Source organism: Phascolarctos cinereus, unplaced genomic scaffold (genome assembly GCF_003287225.1).
Source record: "Phascolarctos cinereus isolate Bilbo 61053 unplaced genomic scaffold, phaCin_HiC Scaffold_5;HRSCAF=322, whole genome shotgun sequence".
NCBI classification, from domain to species: Eukaryota; Metazoa; Chordata; class Mammalia; order Diprotodontia; family Phascolarctidae; genus Phascolarctos; species Phascolarctos cinereus.
Genome location: NW_027555958.1, coordinates 446,704,139 through 446,732,074, shown reverse-complemented (window position 1 = coordinate 446,732,074; position 27,936 = coordinate 446,704,139). Strand labels below are relative to the sequence as shown.

General features: G+C 47.9%; 1 protein-coding gene and 1 long non-coding RNA gene across 3 annotated transcripts in view; one reads left to right on the top strand and one right to left on the bottom strand.

Moving 5' to 3' along the window:
- ARMH1 (armadillo like helical domain containing 1) overlaps positions 1-17,376 on the bottom strand; it is a 43,747-nt gene extending 26,371 nt beyond the window's left edge. The window contains 6 exon segments of the mRNA XM_020987560.2: positions 5,916-5,969; positions 5,972-5,999; positions 13,327-13,523; positions 13,750-13,916; positions 14,366-14,434; positions 17,112-17,376. Coding sequence (XP_020843219.2) covers positions 5,916-5,969; positions 5,972-5,999; positions 13,327-13,523; positions 13,750-13,916; positions 14,366-14,434; positions 17,112-17,365 — 769 coding nt within the window. The 5' untranslated portion in view covers positions 17,366-17,376.
- LOC110209260 (uncharacterized) lies at positions 360-10,279 on the top strand. Of its 2 annotated transcripts, XR_002324769.2 has the most exons (4): positions 360-2,048; positions 2,158-4,095; positions 7,584-7,865; positions 9,723-10,279. It is a non-coding gene; the product is annotated as an uncharacterized LOC110209260 (long non-coding RNA). The 2 variants fall into 2 exon arrangements; XR_002324768.2 differs by lacking the exons at positions 360-2,048; positions 2,158-4,095 and adding an exon at positions 5,377-6,521.
- Positions 17,377-27,936: the final 10,560 nt, after the last annotated feature.

Genomic DNA, 27,936 nt, shown 5'->3' with positions numbered 1-27,936 from the left:
TTGGTTCAGATTCATTATAGACAGGCCCATTATAGGATAGTTGTAGAAACAGGGAGGGAGGGAATGGGAAAGGAAGGGAGGCAGGGTGGAAGGGAGGAAGGAAAGCAGGAAGGCAAGTGAGATCTCTTTATGGGTGAATGGTATAGCGATTGTATATGGTATACAGAGTGGTATATGGAGATCTAGTATTCCTCACTAACCGCCTGGGTGTTTCTGTGTTCCCCCAGGTTATGTGTCTTTGGGGAATTTTTCTGCATAGGCTTTGCTATAGGAAGCCTGAGGATTTAGGTACAGAGATCAATAGATGGTTTGAGCAATGAAAACTTTATTTAGGGGGGTGGGGTGGGGGGGAAGCTAGGTGGGCCAGTGGACAACTCCAGCCTTGGAGTCAGGAGGACCTGAGTTCAAATCCGGTCTCAAGACACTTGACACTTACTAGCTGTGTGACCCTGGGCAAGTCACTTATAACCCCAATTGCCTCACAAAAAAACAACAACAAAAAAACCCCAACCAAACCCCAAAACAACTCTATTTCCCAAGGGAAGTCATAACTACATCTTTGATAATATTCTCTCATTTATCACAGAACCCTGAACAAAAGGAACTGAATCATAAAATGTTTGAGCTAAAAGGGGCTTCTGAGGCCTAGCATTTACCTAAACTATGTCAACCGAACTTATATGTTCCACATTCTAGAAGTAATGCTTATAAAAGACAAAAAGTCAATGCTAATAGGATTTCCCCTCTAAAATATCAAATATGAAATTACATGTGCATAAAAATACCTCTAAAGATTTATTCTGATGATTCATTGGGGCACAGACTTAGAACCTGGGTTCTCAAAAGTATGAGGGTCAAACGGTAAACTATGCTAGGTCCTACCATACCAGACTGGCTTTACCGATGAGGAAAATGGTTTAGAGAGGCAGACTTGCCCAAATCTACCTGACAGGGACTGGAACCAAGGACTGAGTACCTTCGAGTAGGTTTGCCTCACTATAGCCATGCTGCCTCTGGCTAGTTAAATCCCTTCATTTCATCTGTGAGGAAATAAAGGACAAGTGAGGTTGAGTGACTTATCTTGTCACCTATATACAGCAGCAGCTCACACATACAAATGTACATATTTAGTAACTGGGGAAAGACTGGGCTGAATTAGTAAAAAGTGTGAATTCTGGAATATTTTTCTAGAAATGCAATTTTATTTCAAGTACAAATAGTAACTCAGATTAAGCTTACAAAACATTGCCTAGTAGATTTTCCTAGATGATCTGATTTGATAAATAATAATTTTTAGTTAGCATATCAGTGGTTTATATGTAAATAGTACTTCTAAATTGAAGCAGACAATTTTTAGGGCACTTTTTCTAGCCCCTTACTTGCACTAGGAGATGAGCGGTGTGGTCCTTAAAAAAGGCTGCTTAAGGCGGACTTCAGAAAAACCTGGAAAGACTTGCATGAACTGATGCTGAGTGGAGTGAACAGACCCAGAAGAACCCTGTACACAGCAATGGTAACACTGTGCAATGATCAACTATGACTGACTTGGCTCTTCTCAGCAATGCGATGACCTGAGACAATTCCAAAAGGCTCCTGACAGAAAATGTGATCCGCCTCCACAGAAAGAGCTACGGAGTCTGAATGCAGGTCAAAGCACGTTACTTTCACTTTTTTCCATGGCTTTTCCCTTTCGTTCTATTTCTTCTTTCACAAAATGACTAGTGTGGAAATACGTTTCCGTGATTGCACACGTATTATTGCTTGCCGTCTTAGGGAGGGGAATAGGAAGGAAGGAGGGAGAAAAATTTGGAACTCAAAATCTTATTAAAATGAAACTATCTTTACATGTAATTGGAAAAAAATTAACTACTAGTTACCAAAAAACAAAAAGGCTGATCAAACATCCAGGGCTGAATCCCACTGCTGCGTCAGCCAGTAAGAAGACGACCCTATGGCCTGAGCCACCTTGTGGGCAGGGCTGTGACTACAGCTCCCCGTGCATCTACATCTGCTGCTTTGTCACTTGCCTGTCGCCACAGGGCTCTGAGGTAGGTAGAAACGGTAAAATGGTACGGGTGATGTCATTCGATTGGTGCATAAGCTGGATTTAAGTGAGGCAGAGTTGTGGGAATTCATAGGCCTCACTCTTTCTTCCAGAGTCATTGGAGTTCAGCAGCAAGACAAAAGTGAAGACAACCGGTCGTGATTTGGGATGCAGTGGGTGACCTTAGTCTTTGACGTCTGACCAAGCTCTAAGCACTGCTTCGTGGCCCATTGGAACAAACTGGTCACCCCTGCCCGTTCCACCGGGGGGCGTCTGCACATGCTTAGCGTAGGCACTCCCCTGACATCGCTGGTGGGTTTGAGTTCTGTCGGTTACCCTCAACCTGCTTTAGCCCATCGGCCAAAACAGTTTACTGAGGTGTGGCCACTGGGCACGTATAGCTTCTTGGAGCCATAGGTAAGAGTTGTGTGAATCAGGTGGACACCAAAGGGAGAAAGCAGCCAAGTCCTCACACCAGAAATACTAGTCGTTCCTGAACATACATGTGTATGTAGATATATATACACATATCACACATATACACACGTGTGATATATGTCTGCATGTGTGTATATGCATATATGGCCTTCAAATGTTTCTAGTGGGATAAACTGGCCTTGAGTATATTTTAGCAATACATTTTAACAATTTGGATTAATGACTTTACATGCATTAATACTTGTAAAGAAATTTTAAATTTGTATTTTGAAGTATCTATGTGATAATACTAAGGGACAGAATGGCTCATTTTCCAGATTAGTCTCTCTTTCTTCAGCCTGTTGATGACAGTGTCCATATCAGGCACAAGGTTTGGATAGAAGATAGAAAAAGCAAGTGGTATGTGAAACTGAAATTCTCTGAAGTTTCAGGGGAATTGTGGGTTCCTAATTTGTCATTCTCCTTATAACTCTGTTGTTAATAGGGTTAGATTCATAAGGTTTGAGTCAGTTTTGACCACATGAGCTAATTACTGGAAAAGCAAATTTAGGAAGTTGTACTAAATTGTATTGAGTCCTGTTACTGGCAGATTTTAGCAGAATTACCGAGGAATCTCTGCAAGTGACTTAGAACCAGAGGGGCAGATTGACTAGGACGAAGCCCCTTCAGAGCTGCCCTGAGAACGAGGCCCATTCCAGAATGTTTAAGGGAAGGTGTTTCCAGGACTAGAGAGCTACCTGGGATATGTGGGATCCAAGATGGAATATGCTGATTACACGGACATTGGGAGTGGGTTACCAGGTCACAAGGAGACTTGCTTTATTTACTATTGATGATTGTTATTGTATTACTTCAGCTTTTTGTCTCATGTTTGCTGCATTTTCTCAGTGACCTTGGTGATACGTAAATCTCCCCTCTCAAATTAGTACATGGTGAGAGCCCCCTAAGTGTTTTAATCTGTAACCTGATTTAGTTTACCTATAAAGCCTATTTAACAAGGTTTGTTTCCTTCCTGGGACCACTAGGTGGCGCCATAGTGCACAGAGCCCACAGCCCTGGAGTCAGGAAGACTCATCTTCCCGTGTTCAAATCTGGCCACCCTGGGCAAGTCACTTTACCCTGATTGCCTCAGTTTCCTCAAATGTAAAATGAGCTGGAGAAGAAAATGGCAAACCACTCCAGTATCTTTGCCAAGAAAACTCCAAATGGGGTCATGGAGAGTCAGACACAACTGAAAAATGACTCAATAATTTCCTCAAAGGGTAGAAGAGAGTGTGACTGCTTAACTAAGTCTGTTTAACTTTTGTGACATTGGAGGAAGTATGGGATTACGATGTTTGTGATGCTCATGGCCACAGCGCCCTTGTTTCCTGTTGCACATTTAAGTCCCTAGCTTACAGCCACTAATGTTTACTCAGGTAGATTTGGCAGGAGCAGCCGAGGTGAGGGTGGAGCTGTGGAACACAGAGGAATTACACAAGCCCCACTGCGGTGCTGCGCCTGGAGCATGGCTGGCACCAGAGGGGAGACTGTGCAAAGTCAGCCACTGGGACAGATCTGGCAACTGTCGGGTATCTGGAGGGAGGCACTGAAGATGCCGCTGTAGGTGTAAGGTGGGGAGGCTGAGAGGCGGTCATGCTTGTGATGGATATTGTGAGGTCTGGAGGGAGGCGGGCTCCGGGGAAAAGAGAATGAGCTCTGTTGTGGACGCGGAAGAGGGCAGAACGAAGGCAGGGGAGGGAACGCGCAGAGAGGCTGGACAGAAGGTCTCCTCCGGGCCTGCTCCTGGCCCCTCCTGCCATGGCTGTGTCTCCCAGTTTCAACCCTCACCCCCAATCCAATTAGCCACCGCGTCCTATTGATTCTTACTCCAGAGTGTGTCTTTCATTACGTCACCCCCTGCTCGAGAATTCTCAGGGGCTCTCATTACCTGCAGGGTAAAGTAAAGTGTCCTTACCTGGAATCTGGGGGCCCTTGCAGCCCTAACCCCTACCCGACTCCTCCCCGTGACCTAATTTTGAGCTTGCTAGATCTGGGTCAGCATCATATCCAATACTTTGGGGGGGGGGTTGGCAATGGGGTTAAGTGACTTGCCCAGGGTCACACAGCTAGTATGTGTCAAGTGTCTGAAGCCGCCTTCCAACTCAGGTCCTCCTGACTCCAGGGCTGGTGCTCTACCCACTGCACTACCTGGCTGCCCCTCAATATCTTGTAAAAATAGATTTCTATCGCTTTTCCTTTTTAAAATTTTTTTTTTCAATTACCAAGCATTTTTTCTTCCACCTCCCTCCCTCCACCCATTGAAAAAGAGAAAGAAAAAGAAACATAGAACCCTCATATCAAGTCAAGCAAAACAAACTCCCATGTTGTTCACGTCCCAAATTCAGCGTTTTACTTTCCCACCTCCCTGCCTTTGCTCATGTCATTCCCCTTGACATGAAATGCTCTCCCTTGCCTTACTTTGCCTGTTGAAATTTCACTCATCCTTTAAGACCTAGCTCAAATCCTACTTCCTTTGTGAAGCCTCCCTGATTACCAGGCCTCTTGAGCCCTGCCAGTGTCTGTGTCTTCTGCGACGCTGGTCTCAGGGGCATGGCCGGGGGCGGCGTGGAGAGGACAGGACACACTTGTCCCTACATGCACAGGACGGTAAGGCCAGAGCGTTTTGATGACCTGTGGCGGTTCATTACGGGGCTCCACATTTAAACATGGGGTGGGGGCCAACTTTACGCCCTGCTGGAAGGGTCCATTGCCTAGACCTAACCTGGGGTGGTGGGCTTGTTGTAATGGGTGAGGCAGGTGTGGGCTGGACCCCAGAGTCAGAGGCTGGGGGATGGGGGAGGGCATGGAGAATGGCCCTTCCTTGCTCCTGGGGATCCCTGAATGAAGCCAACCAGGGTGGGCAGTGACAGGGGCCCCTCTGCCATACCTAGGGACAGGCAGGTGGGGGAGTGATATAGAAACATGAGCTGGGAGCTCCTTTTTTCTTCTTCCTCCCTTGAACTTCCTTCTTCCTGCTTCAGTCCACAGCTGAGCCCCGGAGTGGGGAGCTGCTGCCCAGGTGCCTGGCTTCCTTCAGGTACTCAGGAGCAAGGAAGGGCTGTTCTCCAAGCCCTGCCCTCCTCCCATCCCCTTCCCCCAACCTCTGACCCCGGGGTCCAGCTCAACCCGCCTAGCCCATTACAACAAGGGACCCTCAGGGATCCTCAGGAGCAAGGAAGGGCCTCTCTCCATGCCCTCCATCCCTCAGGTCCTTCCACACCCTCCTCCAGCTGTTGAGCATCCCCAGGTTAGCTCTGAGCAATGGATCTCTTCCAGCAGGGAATCCCCAAGCCTTTGCCGGCCTCCCTTATCCACCCCTCCAGCCTGCTTTCAGTGACCCCTCCCACCAGACTTCAAGAGGACCCATGTGGGTGGGCAAATGCCCTCCTACCTTCATACTGGACTTCCAGGTGCATGGTGCGCAGTACCCCCATTAGAAAGTCACTATGGTGGGGTGCACGGTCCCCACAATGGCCTGAAGGGACAGAGAACAAGGCAAAACGGAGACCCTTTGGACACTGACGCAGCCCGCAGATAAGCAGATGTGGGGCAATGAACTTGACGTGGGGAATCTGAATCTCAGACCTCTCACAAGCAGTGTGACATCTTGGACAAGTCTCTCTGTGCCTCAGTTTCCTCATCTGTTAAATGGGAGGAACAATGAAAGCAAGCCCTCCCTCACAGGGTGGCTATGAGGAAAGCCTGAGCAGCCTGGACTTCCCCGAGCCACTAAAGAGTCCTTAGGTTTTCAGTCCTTGGCTTCTTTTCCTGAGCGCAGATCAGAAACTTAAGCTCTCCCCAGCGTCTGCTTCGGCCGCCATTGGAACAGATTGTTCTCAGCCGCCCGTTCTGCTAGAAGTCCTCACGTGCCTAGGGTAGACGCTTCCCTGATTCTTCGATGGGTCTGAGGGCTGTCGGTTACCCTTAACCCCGTTTAGCCCGTCTGCTGAGACGGTCTTACTGGGCGTGGCCACTGCCCAGCTTCTTGGAGCCGCAGGTGAGTCCCGGGTGACAGGTGGACACCAAAGGTGGATGAGCAGCCCTGAAAAGGGCCCGGCAAGCCCTCACACCAGAGGGGCTAGCCCACCCCCAAGGTAAACATATCTCTGGATCCTCTGCTCAGCAAACTCCCCTGCCTAAGGAATGGTGATGTGATCTGTCACCCCATTTCCACCACTTCACTGCATAATCAAATGAGTTAACACATGTAAAATGCTTTGTAAACCATAGAGTACTATGGCAGTGTGGCCATTAGTATTATTAGTTGCCATTAGTCAATATGTGTGGGCTCCCCAAGGAGAACCTTTCGGTACTTTTTCCTGGCAATGACCTGACCCTGAACAGCCATCACAAACCCCTCCACTGCCTGATTCAGTCATTTGACGTCTGTCAGCTTTGCTGACTGAGCTCACCTAGGCAGCTGGTGGCAAAGTGCATAGAGCTCAGGAAGACCTGAGTTTTCAAATCCAGCTTCATACATTTAGTTTCTGTGTGACCCTGGGCAAGTCACTTCACTGCCGTCTGCCTCAGTTTCCCCAAATGTAAAGTGGGCATAATGATAGCACCTACCTTCCAGGGCCGGCTGCAAATGAGATAACATTTAGGATTTAAGGATTTGCCAGCCTTAAAGTGCCATATAAGCACAAGCTATTATTATGATTATTCCCATGGTCTTCGCTCATGGAGGCCCTTTTGACCTCATTCTTGCACCCTCACTGTTTCACAGGCTCTGTTCGGAGCCTGTGTAAGGGAGGCAGATGTGATACGGGATTTGTGGGACCTCCCCTTCCCCCTCTGCCCAGCTCATCTGATCTCAGAATGTAATCACAGGTGAGTCTCCACTCTTTCTCTACCATGTCTCAGAACACTTCTCACACAGGTTGACTCCATCTTTGGACTTCTCATGATGGAACTGCCCTCCCCTCTTTTGGCCCGTCTCCTCACTGGCTGGTTCCTCCCAGAGCCTCCATCTTAAGGGAAGTGCCCAGGCCAGACACATCTTCATTCCTTGTTCTCACCATTAACTATTATTATTTTGCTTCTGTTTTCTTTGAAACAGAGAATGACTTTTTAAAATCACAGAACAAAAAGGATGAAGAAAGCTGGTGCCCAAGATAAGAACGGCAAGACAACAGAGGGGTGTCCTGGAGGCATTCACGGTCTCCAGGCCCAGATGGGCGCCGTCCAATGGTGCTGAAAGAACTGATCAATGGAATCGACTAAGCCACCGTCAGGGATATTTGAAAGATCATGGAGAATAGAAGAGGTACCATCAGGCTGCAGAGGGGCAAAGGTTGTCCCGATTTTCCAAAAAAGAAACACAAGAGTCTGCAAACTTGAGGTGAGGGAGCTTGATGTCAGTTCTTGGGAAAATTCTAGAAAGCATCATTAAAGAGAAGCCTCTTTTTTTGTGTGTGTCCCCAGCACTTAGCACGATGCTTGCTGGGGAGAGGGTGACAAATTCCAGCTCCAAGACAGAAAAAAAAAACAACCCCCCCAAAAACTTCCTTAACAATAAGAGCTGCCCAAAGTAGCCTGCGCTGCCTAGGGAGCTGGTGGGCTCCCCCTTCTTGGATAGAGGCTGCATGACCCCATGTTGGGTATGTTGAGGTGGGGATTCCTTTGGTGTACGGATAGACATGGAGGTCTCTCCCAACTCTCAAATTCAGTACCTCTGTGCTAAGCTGCATTCAATAAAATGAGTAATGTACCTTCCATCAACTTTTACTATTATTTTGTGGAGTCTGTTCTTCAAGTATTTCTACAAAATTTGACCTGGTTTACCATGCACTTTGAGAATGTCTATCAATTCTCTTCCTCCTTTCTGATGAAGTATTAACTTCTTGTAGGTGCCTTGAGGTGTCTGTGCTTCATTAAGCGCTGTTAAGTTTTTTGTTTGCCTACCTAGATCCATTTCACTTTTCCAAAAGTATACATTGAGACTGGAATTGTAGAGGTGTTGTTTAGCACAGTGCCTGGAACACAGTAGGTACTCAATAAATACTTGTTAAATATGTTTTTCCCATTAAACTTTGACTTCAGGATGTCAACCAGTCTCTTAACATTCATAGCCTCATCTTTCTCTTTTTTGACAAGATCACTATCTCCCAAGACCCTCCCCTCCCCAAACTGGTCCCCTGATCCATGTGGATTAGGATAGTTTTTTCCCTGAAAGGTGACAAAGCTCTTCCTACAACTTAATTGACCTTGGGGGCCAAGGTTCAAGGGCACCTTGTGGATGCCACTTCCTGGTGGCTTCTGGCCAGGTTCATGGTTGCCTAAGGGCACACGAGGTCCACCCAATGTGGAGTCAGGGCCCTTCAGACTTGGCAGATGCCCAAAGAGTCACCATACCTTGCCCTGTTGACCAGATATATTTCCATATAGAGACTGGGGGGCCGAATCTACTTAAGTTAGGTACTAGAGCCTCCTTGTTGAATGATTCAGTGAATGAAAAAGCATTGATTATGTGCTTACTATGTGCAAAGCACCATCCTAAGAGCTAGAGATACAAATAGAAAACCAGAACAGTCATGGAAGGTTTCAGCTGCAAGTCAGATGGAAAGATCCCATGATCCTTAGGTTTGGCTGCAAAGCAGATGGCAGTATCTTTTTTACTGATAAAATCATATCATTTTCTGAAGTTGAACCATTTGACATTGACAAGGACACTGATGATGAGAACTTTTATTTTCTGGGTTTTAATAGCTGTAGTAGCTGAGGAGACGGGAGGTGCGGTACATGCAGAAAGAGTTTCCGTGATTCATCTTCCCTGGCTGATGGCTGTTGGTTTGGGGAAGGAGGGGGCTGCCAATCCCAGGACTCTTGAGCCTGCCTGCTTGTTGGTGGCATTTTGTCAGAAGTTGGTATTGGTGGTGGCAGGGAAAGCGGGGCCTTTCTCCACAGTGATTTCTTCCCTCCATGATGACAGGGTTGGAGGCACGACCATGGTCTGGAGGGCATTGCCATTGCCAAGGCTCTTGAGTTCTGGGTCCTGGGCTCTCTCCATCACCATTGCTGTGAGGGGGATGGTTAGATCTTCTTGACACATGTCTCTAACCTCAAGGTGCCTCAATACTTCAGTCAAGTTAGCTCGTGTGCCCAAAGGTGGTGGCTAACTATCTTTTCTATGCTATGGCTAAGCAGACTTCCTTTTGTTTATTGCTAAATGACTTACAAGGTTCTCATTTCATTCCAGCACTTGAACCTACACTACCAGATGACTGGCCTAAGTCAGGCCCCTCCACTATAGCCTCATGCCTAATTTGTCAGAGAAGACCAATACATCGTAAGTATTGTTTTTATCCATTAGTTCATTTTGACCACCAGATTCAAACTCAAAGCCTTCACTTCCTTCGTGCACATTAAGAATTTTATATTTACTGGGTCTGGATGACATTGGAGAGAGAGTCCAGGAGATGAGGGCGTGTTTAAGGTGTTTTTTGGTGGGATCATACGATGCGACATCATCTGTGTACACTGTTATTCAAACAATGTTGTGGTATGGATTCCCTCTTCGACTTGAAAGCCATCTTCGGTTCATTTCAGGGGTGATGAATAGGGGTTTAAAGCTAGACAGAGCTCCAGTGAGCTTGAGAGGCCACATTTCATATCAGTTGTTCCTTATATTACAGTGTTGATGATGAGATAAATAGAGAACTCTTTTCCATGCGCACATCAAACCCTCGAACATTCTCACCAAGCTTGGGTCTGTTTGTTACATCTGCTATATGTGCCTCATCTAGGAATGCCAAACTGAGCCACAGGGCTGGTGAGAATCAGTAAAGGCAGTAGAAATGTTACATTGCTTTGGGGTGGTTTGTTCAATAATCATGGAATCAGTAATGACTTGCTCTTTACACCCTGAGATTTTTCGGAATAATCTTTTTGGTCCTTTGACAATATGTTATTTTCTTGTAAGTATGTAATTTTGGGGGGGGTGATACAAGCTATGAATGCTTTGTGCAAAAAATATAAAACACAGAATTGGTCTGTATTTGTAGGATCATTGGTGTTCCCATTTTAAAAAATACTAAATATGTGCTGCCTTGCATTGAGAAAGGTGAGATCAGGCTTGTATCAGAGAGGAAGCTGGTGAAGTCTTTTGCTAGTAATTCATAAATCATTAATAAATGCTTATTGAATGACTGACTAATAATTCATGTGTCCCTGAGGTATTGAGTTAATAATTACACATCTTGTTTGGACTCATTGCTTTTCACTTCTACAGAGAAAGCAGAAGTTTCAGGCACTCTACAACATAATTTTTCTAAAATTAATTATTATAATGTGGTGAGCTTCCTGTTTGGTGTGTGATCCAGTTTGCCTTTTGTTATGTTGGGCTTCTTGCCATCATAGGGGTGACTAGTAATTTCTCATATCTTCCTTATTCAGAGGTCTTCTCTCTCTTCTAATTTCTTTACCTCTCAAGCCTTTATAGTATGATTTTTGATTGGTACTGAATTGGTTGTTTCGTTCTTTCCAGTGTTTTGACTCCCTGGATCACTTTCATTTTTTGGTTTTCACTTTCAACTGCTGATTAAAGTTGTCAAAGACTTTTTGTATTTTATCTTCCAAGTTCCTTTCTGCACATTTCTTCTTCTTCTTCTTCTTCTTCTTCTTCTTCTTCTTCTTCTTCTTCTTCTTCTTCTTCTTCTTCTTCTTCTTCTTCTTCTCCTGACAATATGGAGCTCAAATATTCCACTGAACATATCAGACAGCTATTGATATAGCCTTCCACTTTCTTTTAGCACATCTTTCATGTTTTTGTCAAGTCTCTTCTGCCACGATGATGTTTGATTCCTTTTCTCTGAAGTATTTGTAGATATATCTTCATCTCTCCTATGATCTTCACCATGGCACTGGCCATAGCATGTGTTAAAAATGATTTCTCTTGGTAATCTGTGTCCTGGAGACTCAGGGCTCCCCCCTTGCCAGCCTTCTGATCAAAGTTCTTCAGAGGGACATCTCTGATAATGAGATTGCATCGAATCTTCTTATTTTGGTCAAATACCAACCCAGGCCTGAATTGATTTTATCCTACTCAGGTTTGGGTGGAGACAGACTTCGAAGACTGGCGGTGGTATTTCCTTTAATGGCAGGCAATATTGGCCCCTGTGGAGTGCGATCTAAAGCACGTACTCAAGACCTCATTTTAATATTTCCTACCTCTTAGTATGTTGACCAATCACGGTTAACTGGCACCCCTTGGGAATACCTACTCTTCAAAGGGCATATAATGCTGTATCCCAAAATGCCAAACCGACCCAGTTCTGAACTGACCCCCTTGAGGGGGGTCCAGTTTTGGATGGAACTCCCATGCAATGCATGTCAAGCCACCTTGAGAAATTAAACCATGGACACATACATCCCAATTTCATTTGTCTTTCTTAGAGCAGACTCTTTCTAATTGGGTTTCATGGGGTTCGGGGTTCACACATGTAGACACTGTTGCATGTAGGTCCTGAAATGTTTCTACACTAGGTCAAAATCATTTGGAGACATTGGTACTGTTTTTTTTTTATTCATTATATTATTAGGTATAATAAATTTTCAGTGATCTCAGGGTCTTCACCTTTCCCCTCCTTAGACTGTAGTCACTCCTTGATTTTCTCTCTTATTTAATTTAATCTAGGTTTTTATTGTTGTTCAGTCATTTCAGTTGTGTCTAACTCTTTGTGACCCCGTTTGGGATTTTCTTGCCAGAGATACTGGAGTGGTTTGCCATTTCCTTTTACAACTCATTTTATAGATGAGGAAACTGTGGCAAACAGGGTTAAGTGACTTGCCCAGGGTCACACAGCTAGTAAGAGTCGGAGGCTGGACTTGAATTCAAGAATATGAGTCTTCCTGGTTCCAAACTGTGCCACCTAGCCACCTCCATATTTAAATATTTGACCAACATTTCACCTAGACTATAATAGCTAATAGTAATAGCTAACATTTATATGTTGATTTAAGGTTTGCAAAGCCCTTTACAGATATTGTCTTGTGATGGAAACCTGGGAGAAAGGGGAAAGTGCTGTGTGGTAAGAAGCCACATTAGAGATGGAGAAAACCATTGAATTTGAGGTGTCAGCTCTGAGATGAAAAATTAGCTTGGGCTCAATCATTATAGAAGAGGTGCTTGGGTAGAGTGCCACCTGGTGACTAACAGTGATACTGCAGTCTAGTTAATTCAACTACCTTGACTAGATTTTTACATATGTAATGGTACACACACATACTAATATTCCAAGTGAAAAACCACATGATAGGTATTTTTAACCCCCTCCCCACATATAGGTGTGATTATTTATACACACACACACACACACATATGTACACACACACACACACATTACATATCACATTTCAGACCATGTAATAGGATCATATCTATTTAGAACTGGAAGGGGTCTCCTTAGGGGTCCTCTAGTCCAGCACTTCCTGCCCTTCCTCCTCTCTCTGCCTACTTTATGGGTCAGACACTGACACCCAGAGAGATAAAGTGTCCAAGGTCACACAGGCATAGCAAGTGATAGAGTTTGACCCCAGACCTTCTGAGTACAAACTCAGCTAGCTCCTTTCCCAGCCCCATTTTGTATCTGAGGAAATGGAAGCTAGAAGAGAGGACCAGACTCCCAGTTCAGTGCCGTCCCCAACCAAACAAAGCCACTTCCTCCCCCCAGACTGAGTCCCTGTGGGATGTGCCTGCGGCTTCTCTTGTCCACTTCCATGTGGGCTAAGGCAGGACCCTGGACTTACAGGAGAGCTGGAGGGCTACTTGGGGCTGCTTTCTGGGAGGTGGCAAGTATGCTCACCTGGGCCACCCTGAGTGTCTGAAGGGACAGCTGCTGGGCTCTGGGGGAGGCGCAAGGCATCAGAGCAATCAGGCCTTTGTACACCTGGTTCTGGTACTTGGGGTTCCCGTGGACTAAAGAGTCCAGCAGGATCTGCACCTCCTCCTGGGTGTCTTCGCTCTTGGACTTTGCCATAAATTCTGCAATGGACCGCACACCTGTGGGACAGGAAGAAACACAAGCCTCGTGTTGACGGTAAAGACTCCGATTCCCTGGGCCGGCCCTGGCAGCCCCGGAGGGGGAGCCAAGGCGCGGGGTTCCTGGGCTGGGGCTGCCCTGGCCAGCTCGGAGTGGTGGCTGCAGGGGCAGTGGCCGTGCATCCAGGTGGCAGGCAGCGCCCCGCTCTGGAGCCCGTTCGCCAGTCGCAGCACATGCTCTGCCTACCGTAGCTCTCACAGATGAGCTCCTTATACTTCCGTCCACAGCTGGCGATCATCTGGAGCAGCAGGATGGCCTCCTTTTTGTCCTCTTCCTTTATTTTCTCCAGCCCCAGGATTTCCAAGAGGGTTAAGACTCCTCCAACCTCAAGGAACTCCACAAGGTACCGATTACTGCCCAGGACAGGTCACAAAGCGCACACAAAAAAGAAAGTTGCAAACTTTTCAGTGGGCACCTATCCTGAAGGATGCCAAAAGGGTTTTCAAGATAGCTTGGCCCTTCTCTTCTGGGAAATGGCCCTGTCTGGGGGCTGGAGGTTTGGGGCTCAAATCCCACCTTTGCCCTTACTGTTGTGTGATCTTGGGCAAGTCCTTGCCTCTCTATAGGCCTCAGTTTCCTCTTCTGTAAAATGGGGTTGGGAGGGGGAAGGCAAGTTAGCCTAGATGATCCTTCAGGGCTTTTTTGGCTGAACATCAGGGCACCGGCCCAGCCTAGCTCTGCAGAACCCTTGTCCCTGGTCCCATTTGTGACATTTCAGGGACCTGGGCTGAGCTTCCCAAGCTTTTTTGGCCCAGAACCAAAGGTTCCTCCCCTCCTCCTTCCAGATCCCCTCCAGACTCACCAGCTCACAGCAGAGAGAAAGATGCCGATAGACCTCAGCAGCTTATTCAAGCAGGCCCCAGTCATGTAGCTGGATGACTGGTTAAAGAACGAATCTTGGGAGCAGCACTGCTGGTCACCCCTAGGTAGGATCACTGTGCTCCTACCCCTCCCCCCGCAGCTGTCCTGATGGCTGGCTGTCAACAGTGGGGGGGGCAGTGAAGCCAGAGCCTTCCTGCCAAGGACCAGCCTCTACTCTAGGGGCTCTGCTGGAAGCTGCCAGGAAATCTGGTCCTCACAATGCTGGTTGAGGAATCCTTGGATAACGAAAAGGAGAACACAATGCAAAGTACTTTGCAACCATCCTGGAAGGGATTGGTGCTGGCCAACTGTTGTTGTATGGAAATACATGCTCATTTTCCTTAGGGTGGGACAGAAAAGCTCTGGATTGTCAGTCATAGAGCTAGGTTCAAATCTTGACTCTGTCATTCGCTAACTGAAACCTTGGGCCATCAAATCAATCAATCACCAAACAATGATTAAGTACTCAGGATGTGCCTGGGACCACACCAGGCCCTGGGCACATGGAGACAAAAGAAGGAGTTTCCACTCTACTAGGGGAAATCCCTCAATCTCTCTGGGCCTCAGTTTCCCTTTCTGTAAGATGAGGGTTGGCCTGGGTGGCCTCCATAGTCCTTTGTAGCTTGAGCCCTCCTATACTCCCTCCCCTGCGTCCAATGCTTTAGGTACTTTCCTTAATCTCAGTCTCCAACGTGATTTTTTTTTAAATAACCCTTTACAAAGAAGTCAACAATGCATGATCAGGGGAATGTGAGTTGTGTGGGATAGGAGGGAGGACAGGAAGGCCGGCCAAGGACGCTTGGCCTCAGCTCTCCCAGAGAGCCGCACATGTAGTGCTGGAGGCTGAGAGATTATGGAACAAGGTTTGGGTCCTGGGTGTGTGTGTGTGTGTGTGTGTGTGTGTGCTGATCAGCTAAGGACCTTCTCTTGGGGTTGCCTGTGGCTTGGAAGGAGAGATTAGCTTCTTCCTCAGCCCAGCCCGTCCCACTGTGACCCTACCCCTCTCCCCTCCCCCCCACCAAGTGGCCTGCCTAGCCTGGCCCCCAGACTTCTCCAGGTTCATAACAGTGCTGTTCTGTTACACACTACATTTAAAGAGGAGGGGGACTTGTCACATGACTAATCAGTCTTGGAATACCCCTGCCCCAGGGCCCTAGGCTCCTCCTTCCCAGGAGTTAGTGACATTCCCCATCTCCGGGTCACAGAGCTCCAGAAGTTCCTGGTTGGAAGGGACCTCTGGAGGCATCTGAACAAGAGTAATCATATCTCCAACATACCTGCTAAGCTTCGAGACCTCCAGGGAGAAGGAGCTCACTACCTTGCAGGGACACACAGTATTTCAGATGCTCCTGTGGGTACCCTCCCATCAAAGGGGACAGCCCCCCAATTCCACTCCACAGGAGATGGCTTCATGAGCGGCATAGGTCAACAAAACTTACTCCCTGCTGGCCAAGCCCAGCCAGGCTCAGGACTCATCGGGTGAGAGCTGGTGGGATCTTCTGGAGGTAAGCTTTCCTGTCCATGGCTGGGCTAGGTCTTGGAGCACAGACACCCAGAGCTGAAGCTTTTCCAGCTGATGGACCTGCCAGAACTTGAAAACCTTTGGGAACGCGGGGAGCTCCTGAAGGAGGGGCGCTCTTTTCCTCCCCTATCCCATCTCTAGGCCTTCCCTGCAGCCCCCGGCATTGTCTGTCACCCCCTCCAGACAGACCCTTCTCTCTGTGCTGGTTTCTCCTGCCTTTGCTCTCCCTACCTGACTGACCCATGCTGCTCAGCCTCCTTTTCTGGGGCATCGTCCACATCATGCCCCTAACATCACCACCGGGTGCAGGCCCCTTGTTACCTCTCATCAGCAATCCTGCTGTTTGGCTTCTAAGCCAGCCCATTTTCTACTCAGCTGTCAAAAGTAATCTTCCTAAACTTAAGCATAGGTCTAGGGGAAGCTAGGTGGCACCACAGTGCACAGAGAGCCGGGCCTGAAGTAAGGAAGACTCCTCTTCACGAGTTCAAATCCAGGCTCAGACACTTACTAGCTGGGTGACCCTGGGCAAGTCACTTAACCCTGTTTACCTCAGTTTCCTCATCTATAAAATGAGCCAGAGAAGGAAGTGGCGAACCACTCCAGTATCTGTGCCAGGAAATCCCCAAAGTGGGTCACAGAGAGTCGGCTTCCTCCTTCCTCCTGCCTCAGGCTCCCTCCAACTAAGGAAGATTGTTGGGGGGGCACTCTGCTGCAGCATCCCCCCCAAACTTCCTCTCAAGGCCTCCTGCAGAGCACTATCATGGATGCTTCAGAGCACAAGCCTGGTACACAGTAGGTGCTAAATAAATGTCTATTGAGGGGCAGCTAGGTGGCGCAGTAGATAGAGCACAGTAGATAGAGCACCGGCCCTGAACTCAGGAGGACCTGAGTTCAAATCTGCCCTCAGACCAAACACTTGACACTTACTAGCTGTGTGACCCTGGGCAATCACTTAATCCCAATTGCCTAAAAAAATAATAATAGTAAAAAATAAATAAATGTCTATTGAATTGGATCGCATAGCATGGAGGGGACCCTGCTTCTCACAGGCTCTGGCAGTGGCACACAAGGCTAGTGTCCAATGTCTGAGGCTTCAGCCTGCCCCCTTTCCCAGGTTCCCCCGCACCCCATCTCAGGGCACCAGAGCCAGGCCTGCAAAGGATACGTGAGCCGCAGCCACGTGGTCAGCCGCACCAGGAACAAGCTGGCCCCTTGGGAAAACTCCTGCTCCAGCTCTGGGGCTGTCTTGCCACAGTTGAATCTGATGAACTTGTCCAGGATGTGGCTTCTGGCAGCCTTGCCGGCGTCATCCCACTCCTGGAGGAAGCCCAGCAGCCGGCTGATGGCCGCCTGCTCCTTGAGGGAGGTCATGAGCCTGGGGCCTGCAGCCAACCTGCGGCCAAAGAGAGGCAAGCCCATGAGCCGGCTGATGGAGACTACCTGGGCGCCCAAGGGCTCACCCTCGCTGAGGCACCCGGCATCCAGCCTCCAAAGGGCTGCCCCATTCATGCTGTGGGCCTCTGCTGAAACTAGCCGCTCACCGGACGGTGAGCCCCTGCCAGCTGGGCGCCCAGGCCGCTCCACACTGGGCTCCTACACACAGGGTGGGTGGGAGAGGGGCAGCTGAGTGTTGTGAGGGACTTCCCTGGGCCTCACACGTGTGCAGCCTTGCACGGTTTCCTGGCTTTCCCCATCCCCTCTTTTCTTTTTCTTTTTCCCTCTGAAGAAGTACATCTAGGAGCAGGGCTGGGGGAAAAGTTTCTGTTTCCTCGCTGGCTTAATGGGCTGTGGCTTGTAGGAGGCTGTGTCCTTGGCAGAGTGTTTTCAGTGTATCCTTTGGGGGAGGGAAGGTCTAAAATAAACCCGTTTTCCAAAAATAGTTGTGATGGAAAGTGTTATTACCCATAACCAATGTTAGTGGTGATGGGTGTGAGGCGGGTGCTCCTCTTGTGTCTAACAGACGACTCAAAGTCATATTTCACATTACGGCGGGCCTGCTGGTGATTTACAGAATATTTGGGCGACATTCCTTGCAGGGGCCCCAGTTGGTATGGAAGGAACAGCTTGTGTGCAGGGAAGACGTGTGCTGCTCTGAGACCGCTCCGCTTTGAATTTACAGCCCCATAAACTGCCTCTGCACCCTCACCAGAGATCTAGTTAAAAGGACTTTACCGTCTGAAACACCCTAAAATGGATTCTAAATGAACATTTCCTTCCGCGTATTTGAGATATTGATGGGGCCCTACTCTCAGCATTTTATTCAGGAGCAGTGATCTGCCCCGTGTGGAGGCACTGTGGGTGCACGGTCACCTGTCCTTTCCAGGCACAACTCTGTGCCCTCCTGCCCAGAGGACACTCCAGAGTGAAGGGGGGGAAAGCTTGAGAGCAGTGGACAATGGGCCCCCTTGAATCCAGGAAAGAAATCCCCCAGATATGCCTGGAGGCACATGCCTATGCAGAGAAGACTGGGCAGCCCCCCCCCACCACCTTGAAAAGTGGCTTTTAGGCAGGTGTGTCCCCATCGGGTGAGAGCCAGTGGAAGAATACTCTTGGCATCTCCCTCCCCCTACAGCTGGAAAGGCGTACCTGCCCCCTGCCCTCTTTTTTAGTAAAGAAACTGACAGAAGTGGAGAGGCAGAACCTCGGACTTGGACAACTCTGGAGGCCACATGTGCAGGCCCAGGCCAGAGCAAGAAGCCTTTCCGGAGCATCCCTGCCAGGGGGCTGTCCAGCCAGGGCCCACCACCTCCCTGGGGCTGACCCGCTCTCAGGCACTTGCTGTCTGTGATGCTGAGAAAGTGACCCTGGTCTTTCGCCTCAGTTCCTCATCTGTGAAATGGGGACTAGAGCTCCCATTCACAGAGAAGGCTTGAAGGTTTGCCAAGCACTGACTCCTCCCCACAAGCCTGTGGAGAGGGAGCTTCTGTCTTATTGACGATGATGAGTCCTACTGACGATGGCCTCTCTGCCAGTGGCTCCTGGGGAGGGATTGGTGAGAGAGCTGGACGGGATGTACTCTACCTCAGGACATGTTGCAGATGTGAGCTGTCCATCCAGTTAGGAAATTTCTTCTGACATCCAGCCTTAGTCGGACTCTTTGCAGCCTCCCTTGTGGTTCTTGGTTCTGCCCTTGGGGGAGCAGAATGAGGCTGACCCCTCCTCCACAGGGGAGCCCTTCATGCACGTGGGCACAGCTCTCAGCCCCCCCTTACATGTTCCTCCAACACATCCCCATGAGTGACATGAACTCAAGACCCTTCTCCATCTTGGTCGTCCTCCTCTGGACTCCGGCTCATCAAGGGGCTTCCCACGGTGTGTTGGGGCACAGCCTCCAGGTGCAGGCTGACCATGACAGAGGACGTGGGGCAGCACCTCCTTATCCTTGGAAGCTGTGTCGGAGGCAGCCCGTCCCACCCTGGGACAGTTAGTTCTCTTGGTTAGGAAGACCTTCCTGACTGTCCAGCCAGGTTATCCCTGGTCCCGCCGCCAGGGCCCAAAGAGAACGAGGCTTCTTGACCTCTCCAGAGAAAGCCCTCCACAGACAGTTTCACTTGCCACCAGCTCCTCTGCCTGGTCTCGATCTCACCATTATCTTCATCCTGCCCCACTCGGGGGGCAGAAATAAACTTGTCATCCGGCAGATTGCTTCAAGCTTTACTCGTGTTGTTGAATCATGCCTGACAATCAGTGACCCCATTGGGGGTTTTCTTGGCAGAGATATTGGAATGGTTTGTCATTTCCTTCTCCAGCTCATTTGACAGATGAGGAAACTGAGGCAGACAGGGTGAAGTGACTTGCCCAGGGTCACACAGTTAGTAAGTGTCTGAGGCTGGATTTGAACTCAGGTCCTCCTGACTCCAGGGCCAGCTGCTCTATCCATTCGGCCACCTAGCTGCCCCTCAGCTTTGCTACTCACACCTCATCAGTCCCTTCAGTTATTTCTGCTCCCCTCCTCACCATCCCCATTGGAGGGCTAGAGGTCAAAGCAAGAACCTCTTCCCATCTCCCTTTATAGAGCACCTGCCATCAGCTGCTCTGCCTGGTTTCCCTTCCACTGCCATTTTCATTGCACCCCCATTCCCCACCTGCTGTCATTCCCTTTGCCCTTCAGCTTCCTTTTGTTTGTTGTTTTCCCTCGTTAGACTGTAAGCTCCTGGAGGGCAGGCACTGTCTTTATCTTATTTGTATCCCCACTGCTTAGTACGGTGCCTGGCACATAGTAGGCACTTAATAAATGTGCAAGGGTCACATCACAGTTCTGACATCCCTCCTAAGTCTTCTCTGAGCTCTACGTGGGGCTGGTTTATCCACCAGATCTTCATGCTTTGGACTAGCTGCTAACTGACCAGCTGCCAGAATCAGATATCAATTACTCTGACTTTTAAAGCCCCTTATAAGCAGTCCCTTCCTACCTTTCCAGCCTTCCTCTTCCTCCCCCCACCCCAGTGACAATGGGCTCCTGGCTGTTCTTCACACAAGACACACCATTTCCCTACTGGGCAGTCCACCTGTTCCTGTGCCTGGACTGCCCTCCCTCCTCACTTTGGCTTCCTTCAGGTCTCTGCTACAATCTCCTCTTTGGGGACAGCCAGGTGGCGCCACACTGCATAGAGCGCTGGGCTTGGAATCAGAAAGACTCATCTTCGTAAGTTCGAATCCAGCCTCAGACACTTCCTAGCTGTGTGACCTTGGACAAGTCACTTCACCCTGTCTGCCTCAGTTTCCTCACCTGTCAAATGAGCTGGAGAAGGAAAAGGCAAACCACTCTAGTATCTTTGCCAAGAAAACCCCAATAGGGTCATGAAGACTCAGACACGACTGAAGTGACTCAAACAAACATCTCTTCTTCTACAGGAGGCGCCCTCTCCCAGTCCTTCTCAATGCTGGTGACTTTCCTCTATGGATTAGCTCCAATTTGTCCTTTCTCTACGTTGTTGGTGTACGTGTGTATGTGTGTGTGTGTGTGTGTGTGTGTGTGTGTGTGTGTGTGTGTGTGTGCTCTTCCCATTAGACTGTGAGCTCCTTGAAGGGCCCGTTTTTTGCCTTTCTTTGTTAACTCCAGGCTTTAGCACGGGGCTTGGCACCTTGTCGGCACTTAATAAAAGCTAGCTGACTGAGCGGGAGGGTGAAGTCTGAGAACTCTGAATTTTCCAGGAGAGCCAGGAGAAGGGAGGTATCAGGAATGGAAATGGGGAGTCAGGAGGGAGGTGACGCTGGCTGCCTAGGGTTCTGAGTCACGTCAGGTTTAATGTTTACGCTTCTAGAGAGCTCAGTGACCTGGGGATCAGGGAGACAGATGTGCTGACTCACACCAGGGGGACAGGCCTGCTCTCTATCCCTGGCCAGGCAGGGACCTCCCAGAATGCTCTCTTCCACTCTGATCTTGGGGCCCGAGGAAGGTCAAGCTCTTGGCTGAGGGCCTCAGGGTGACCTTTAGACATCAAGAGCCACATGTATTTGTGGAACACTTAGAAGCTTTCACTTGTCTCCTCGCTAAACCTAGGTGCCCTATGGTAGAGACAACGCTATCAACCCCCTTCAGCGAGGGGCAGGGGCTTGTGGGAAGCTGCCATAAGTCACAGAACTGGGAATCCAAGCCAGGTGCATGAGCTCCAGATCCTGTCCTTTATCTGCTCCTGCCGCTGCCCCTTCCCCCCCCATCCCCCATGACACTGGCTTGTTCCATGGGGCTCCAGAGAGTAAAACTGGGAGGTGTGCAGAAGGTGGCCAAAGCAGGGTTATTGCTGCATCAGGGAAACTTTAGTGCCACTCAGGCCTCTCTTTCGTCCTCTCCTGAGCTCCGGGCCATCCATCACAACTTCCTTGCTGTACATTTCCACCCAGATGATGGTGTCTCCCACAGGCTGAGATGGCCTTTGTCAATGCCAATCCTGCTAGTTGTGCCTGTACCTCTCCTGTCTTCTCCAGAAGCCCGTACCTTTGATTTCTCTCCCTAATTTTCAACTTTTTTCTTCTCCTCCGACTCCTTCCCTGTTGCCTTCAAGCACACCTAGATCTTCCCTGTCCTTAAAAAAAAACTTTACTGCACCTACTATTCCCTTGAGCCATCATCCCATCACCCCTCTCCCCTTCACACTCAAACCACTAGAAAGGGCAGGTTTTCATCCCTACCACTTGACTGAAACTGCTCTTTCCAAGATGACCAGTCATCTCGTGGTGGCTAAATTCAATGACTTTTTTCTTAGTTTTTATCCTTCTTGAGTTCTCCATAGCCTCTGACATGGCTAACATCCTCTCTTCCAAGATACTCTCTCTTCCCTGGGTTTTTGCTTTTTAATTTTCCCCCCTACCTATTAGACCAATCCTTCTCTGCAGATGGGTTGTATGAGGCATGGTAGGTAGAGAGCTGGTCTTTTGGAGTCAAGAAGACTCGAGTCCAAATCCCACTTCAACCAGTTATTAGCTGTGTGACCCTGGCAATTCAGTTCAACTCTATCTGCCTTAATTTTCTCAACTGTAAGACAGGGATAATAATAGCATCAACCTCCAGGGTTATTGCGAAGATCAAATGTGAAGCGATTTGCAAACCTGAAAGCATACAAATCTTGTCTCTTATGATTTTCAGACTCCTTTGCAGGAATATCATCAATGTCCCACCTTCTGTGCAGGGCTGTACACTAGGGTCCTCTGCACTCTCTTTGGGTGATCTCCTTAGCTGTCATGGATTCAGCCACTAACTTTATGCAGATGACTCTCACAACTACAAGTCCAACTGTCCCATCATGGAACTCTTGAGTTCTATGGTCTCCTCTCTCTAGATTCTTGCTTGACATTTCCACCTGGATGTCCTATGGATATCTCAAACTCAACATGTCCAAAATCTTCTTTCTCCTAAACCGTGTCCCTCTGTCTCTAACCAATGAATGCTTTTAAGATTCAATCAAATTGGATCTCTTACTTTGCTATTTCATTAAATGACTTTACTATGACCTAAATATATTCTGGCCAGCTAGTAAAAATAAAAATATTAATGGGGGCTCATGAGCGATGTTTTTTTGAGTGAATTTGAGTTAACTTGTTGCAGGGGGCAAGTTGGTCAGTCAATAAACATTAAGCCCATACAATGTGCTAAATACTGTGCTAAGCACTGGGGATACAAAAGGAGACAAATGCATGTAGAAATGGACCTTTCCTTCCCATTTCCATAGCTTCCACCCTGGCCTAGGCCCGTGACCTCACATCTTCTCATGTCTTCCAGTGCCACAGGATTATAGCTTTAGAGCTGGCTGAGGAGTCCAGCTCCTAATTTTGGATGCTGGGGCCTCTTTGAGTCATAGTTTTGCTGATACCATTTCATTAGTGGCTATTTATTAGACGTGGCAATTTTTCCAAGTTCCAAGTTCCAAGTTTTATATGACTGAGTAAGTGGAATAGGAGCAGAGAAGGCAATAACCCTACTGTTCTCAGACTTGTTGGGAGGCATAGCAGCTTTTCTCCTCTATTTCCTTTTTCTAGGTCTTACACAGGTGAGCAAACCATTCTTCCAATTTAGGCTTCAGCTGCAGGAAACTCTGTTGTGCTATTCTGCAGGGATGGTGGACCACTTTTCTAGATTTCTTTTGACTCATGTTTGTATTTCAAAGTTCCTACTCAGCTCTGGTCTTTTCATCACAAGGGCTTGAAAATCCTTTATTCCATTAAAAGTCTATTCTTACCTCCAGTAAGATTATATTCATCTTTGTAGGGTAAGCTATTCTTGGTTCTAAGCCTATATCTTTTGCCTTGGGAAGACTGTATTCCAAGATCTCCTCTCATTCAAAAAGTAGCAGCTGCCAAATCTTGTGTGATTCTGACTGTGGTTCCTTGATACTGAAATGGCTTCTTTTTTGGATGTTTGCAGTATTTTCCCCTTCACATAGGAGCTTTGGATTTTGGCTATGACATTCCTGGGACTTTTTCCTTTTGGAAGGTAGATTGGTGGGTTCTATCTTTACACTACTGTCTGGTTCTAACAGATCTAGGCAGTTTACATTTATAATTTCTGAAGCTACAATGTCCATGTTTTTAAAATCATGATTTTCAGGGAGTCCAGTGATTCTTAAATTGTCTCTCTTTGGTCTGTTGTCAGTTGTTTTTTGATAACATATCTTAACGTTTTATTCTATTTTTTCAATCATTTAGTTGTGTTCTAGTATTTCTAGATGTCTCATTGAGTCCATGATTTGTTTGGTCTTCTGGTTTTCAGGGATTCCTTCTGACTCTTTTGTCTTCTTACATGCTGCCCTCCACATACTCTACCATCCAGGGATGCTGGTCTCCTTGCTGCCCCTTGTACAAGACAATGCATCTCCTAACTCCATGCCTTTGCACTAGAAGTCCCTTATGCCCAGAATGCCCTCTCTCATAATCTTGGCCTCTTAGCTTCTCTGGTTTCTTTCAAGACTTAGTTCAAATCTTATCTTCTTCAGGAGGCCTCTCTTGGTCCCTCCCATTGTTAGTGCCTTTCTTCACAGATTATCTCCCACTTACACTATCTATAGTTTATATGTATTTGGTTAGCTTTTTTTTTTTAAGGCAATTGGGGTGAAGTGACTTGCCCAGGGTCAAGTGTTTGGTCTGAGGCCAGATTTGAACTCAGGTCCTCCTGACTCCAAGGCCGGTGCTCTATCCACTGAACCACCTAGCTGCCCCCTATAGTTTACACATACCTGGTTGTTTGCATAAAGATTCTCCCACTAGAATGTGAGCTCCTTGAGGTCAGGGACTGTTTTTGCCTTTATTTAGAATAATTAGGTAATGCAGTACATATAGTGCTGAACCTAGAATCCAAAGACAATTCAAATCAGGCCTCTAACAGTTACTAGCCACTACTGTGGCCCTTGGAAAGTCTGTTAACCTTTGTCTGTCTCAATTTCCTTATCTGGAAAATGGGGCTAATAATAGGACCTACCTCTCAGGGTTGATATGAGGTTAAAACGAAATAATATGCTTTGCAAACTTTAGAGTGCTATATAAAATGCTAGCTGTTATTATCATTTATGATAAATTACTTTGCACCTGCAGCAATTAGCACATAGTTAATAAATGCTTGTTGACTCTGATGCCAAATCTAACCCTTTTTCTAGAGCACCAAGTAACCTCTTTACAGAGCTGCCAAAACAATTTTCCCAAGACACAGGCCCGATCAGATCACAGCCCTGTTAAAAAACTTTCAGTGACTCCCCATTACCCCCACAGAAAACACAAAGTACCTGGCCTAGTTCAATACCCTCTTTAATCTGGCTCCGACCTATCCCTCTTGCTCTAAGATCCTCCTGGGAATCTGGCCCACTTGCTAGTCCCAGATCTCCACCTGCCAACTCTCTGGGCTGGAATGGACCTTTGCACATCAGCCTCCAACCCTCTCTGTTGCCATGGTGAGGCAGTGGCCATGCCCCTTCCTGGAGGCCATCCAACAAAGAGCACTTATTGGACACGTTCCAATGGAGATTCACGTTCAGATATGGGTTGGACTAGACGTCTCTGAGGGCCCTGAGGTCCTGGGATTCTGTGAATCTTTTTCCTTCTTGGGCCCATCCCAAGTGCTCTTCCACCTGGAAGTGACCTGGTCCTTCAGTCAATCGGGCTCTTCTGCTGGCCTTCTTCGTAGCCCGTAGTCATGGTATAGCTTCCATTAGAATACGTTCCCTGAGGGAGGCAAGCACCCACCATTGTTAATTGATGTCCCCAGCCCTGGTGCTGGGCCTTCCCCAAAGTGCCCCAGTACCCATTGGTGAGATGCCTCTCATCCCCTCCACCGTGGCATCTCTTCTCATCTTCGCCCAGCTGGTTTCCCGCTTTCCAAAGACTCAACGGCACTTCTAGTGCCACAATTAGCACTTTTTAAGGTGAGGTAGACCCTAACAAGCCCTTATACATTGTCACTGCCCACTTCTGTAGCCTGAAGCAGCATCCCTCACGTTGGGTTCGTCGTACTTTGTGTGATCCTCAAAAACCATAAGAAGAAATCCAGAGGCTTTTACCCAGATAGGTTTGTTGGAAAGTCCAAGTTCCCACATGAGGTGTGGGGAGAGCTGCAAATGCACACCATGGATGGCTGGTGCAAGATCTGGAAGGTGTTTTATGACTGAGAGAAGGCAATAACCCTGCTTCGGCAGCACTGTCATCACTGGACGCCAAGGACAAAATCGGCACCGTGCACGGTCAGTGACACTGTCACTGGAGCTAATGGCTCCTCTGTAAACACAAACGCTCTTTCATCACAGCCAAATGGCATCCAGCGAGGCGAGAGTGTTTTTCTGAAATGTCAAAGAAATTATTTCAGATTTGGTGCTCATGACCAGAGACCCTGATGATCAGAAGAAATGAGAAACAAACAAATTAGCAGTAATGGGAAATGGCTTCTGGAAAGCAGGATTTAATTTATAGACAACTGATCACAACATGGAGTGTGCAGTAAAACCTGCTTCAATGGCTCCATTGGAAGGACTTGGAAATTAGAGCAAAGGCCTCATCGGGAGTGGCTGCCATCAGTTCACTGGAAAGAAGCTGCTTTGAAAAAAAACAAGCACACGAAATGAAAACGTACTTTTGGCCTTCTAACCTTAGTAGAGTTCTCCTTGGGAAAAGAAGGACTCCATTTTGTTTCTGTAGTCCCAGGCTCATAGATCCAGAAGATGAGAAAACTGAGGCCTTGAGAAGAGAAGGAATTGGCCCAACATCTTGCAAGGGCTAAGTCCCTTCCCTAGATATTTGTGTGAGACTGCTTTCTCTCTCGGTCGATCTTCTTCTTGTCAGGCGGCTCCTTCTTAGTCTTCTTTGCTGGGCCATTCTCCCTACATCCCCTAACTGTAGGCAGCACCCCCCCCAAGGTCTGTCCTGGCCTTCTTCTCTTCTCCCTCGCTGGGTGATCTCACCAGGTGCCATGAGTTCAATTATCTCTGTGCAGTGACTCCCACATTTATTGCTCTAGCCCCTCACTTCTCTTCTCAGCTTATGTCCCACATCACCTACTGCCTATTGGATATTTCCAACAGGATGTTCTGTAGATGTCTCAAACTCAACATGTCTAAAAATAAAACCTGAATCCTTCCCTTTTCCTAATTTTCCTATTTCTATCCAGATCAACACTATCCTCCCAGCCAACCGGTTTGGCAACATGATATTCAACTCACCCCACATGTCCATTCCAAATCTCTAGGAGTCCTCTTCTCTCCATTCACACAGCAATCACCCTACTTCAGTCTCTCATCATCCCTCACCTGTACTGGCCTCCTAATTGATCACCCTGCTTCCAGTCTCTCCCCTCTCCACCGCATCCAGTCTCATGGACCTCTTAGATTCTATGATAATAGCAAGATGGGTGGGAATCATTGCCTTTACATTTTGTCCATCCATCCATCCATCCATCCATCCATCCATCCATCCATCCATCCATCCATCCAACCATCCATCCATTCGAACATGAGCTTCTTGAGAACAGGGAGAGGAGGCAGCACATGATGGGAAGGCCAAACTCCTACCTCAACCAACCACCACCACCCCTCAATCTTGATGGACCCTGAATCCAAAATTCTTGGGAATAGCAGTGCACCCAGATCATTAACCCTGCTTCTAGCCTGAGCCCCACTGCCATCAATGAGGGGAGAAATCACTAAGGAGAAGGGACCTACCTTGCTTGTCACCATCACCATCAACTGCTGACCACTTTTTATGGGTGGGCAGCTAAACCCACGAGTCCTAGGAGTAGCAGCACTCTTCCATGCTCCCCTATCCCCCCACCCCAGACCACTGGCCAACCCAGCCCTCACAGCCAGAATTCCAAGAAGCAAGCCTGGTGAAGTGATGGCCTGGCCAATGCTTCTGTGTGTGCTGTAGCCACAGCTACCTAAGACTCAAAAGAATGGTCCCATCACCGGTCCTTGGCGTTGTCAACACCAGAAGCAGATAGGATTTTATCAGTGCAAATGACGCTGTAGAAGAGGCATGACCATCCACTTTGCTGCTGCTGCACCCTAAGGACCATGAAA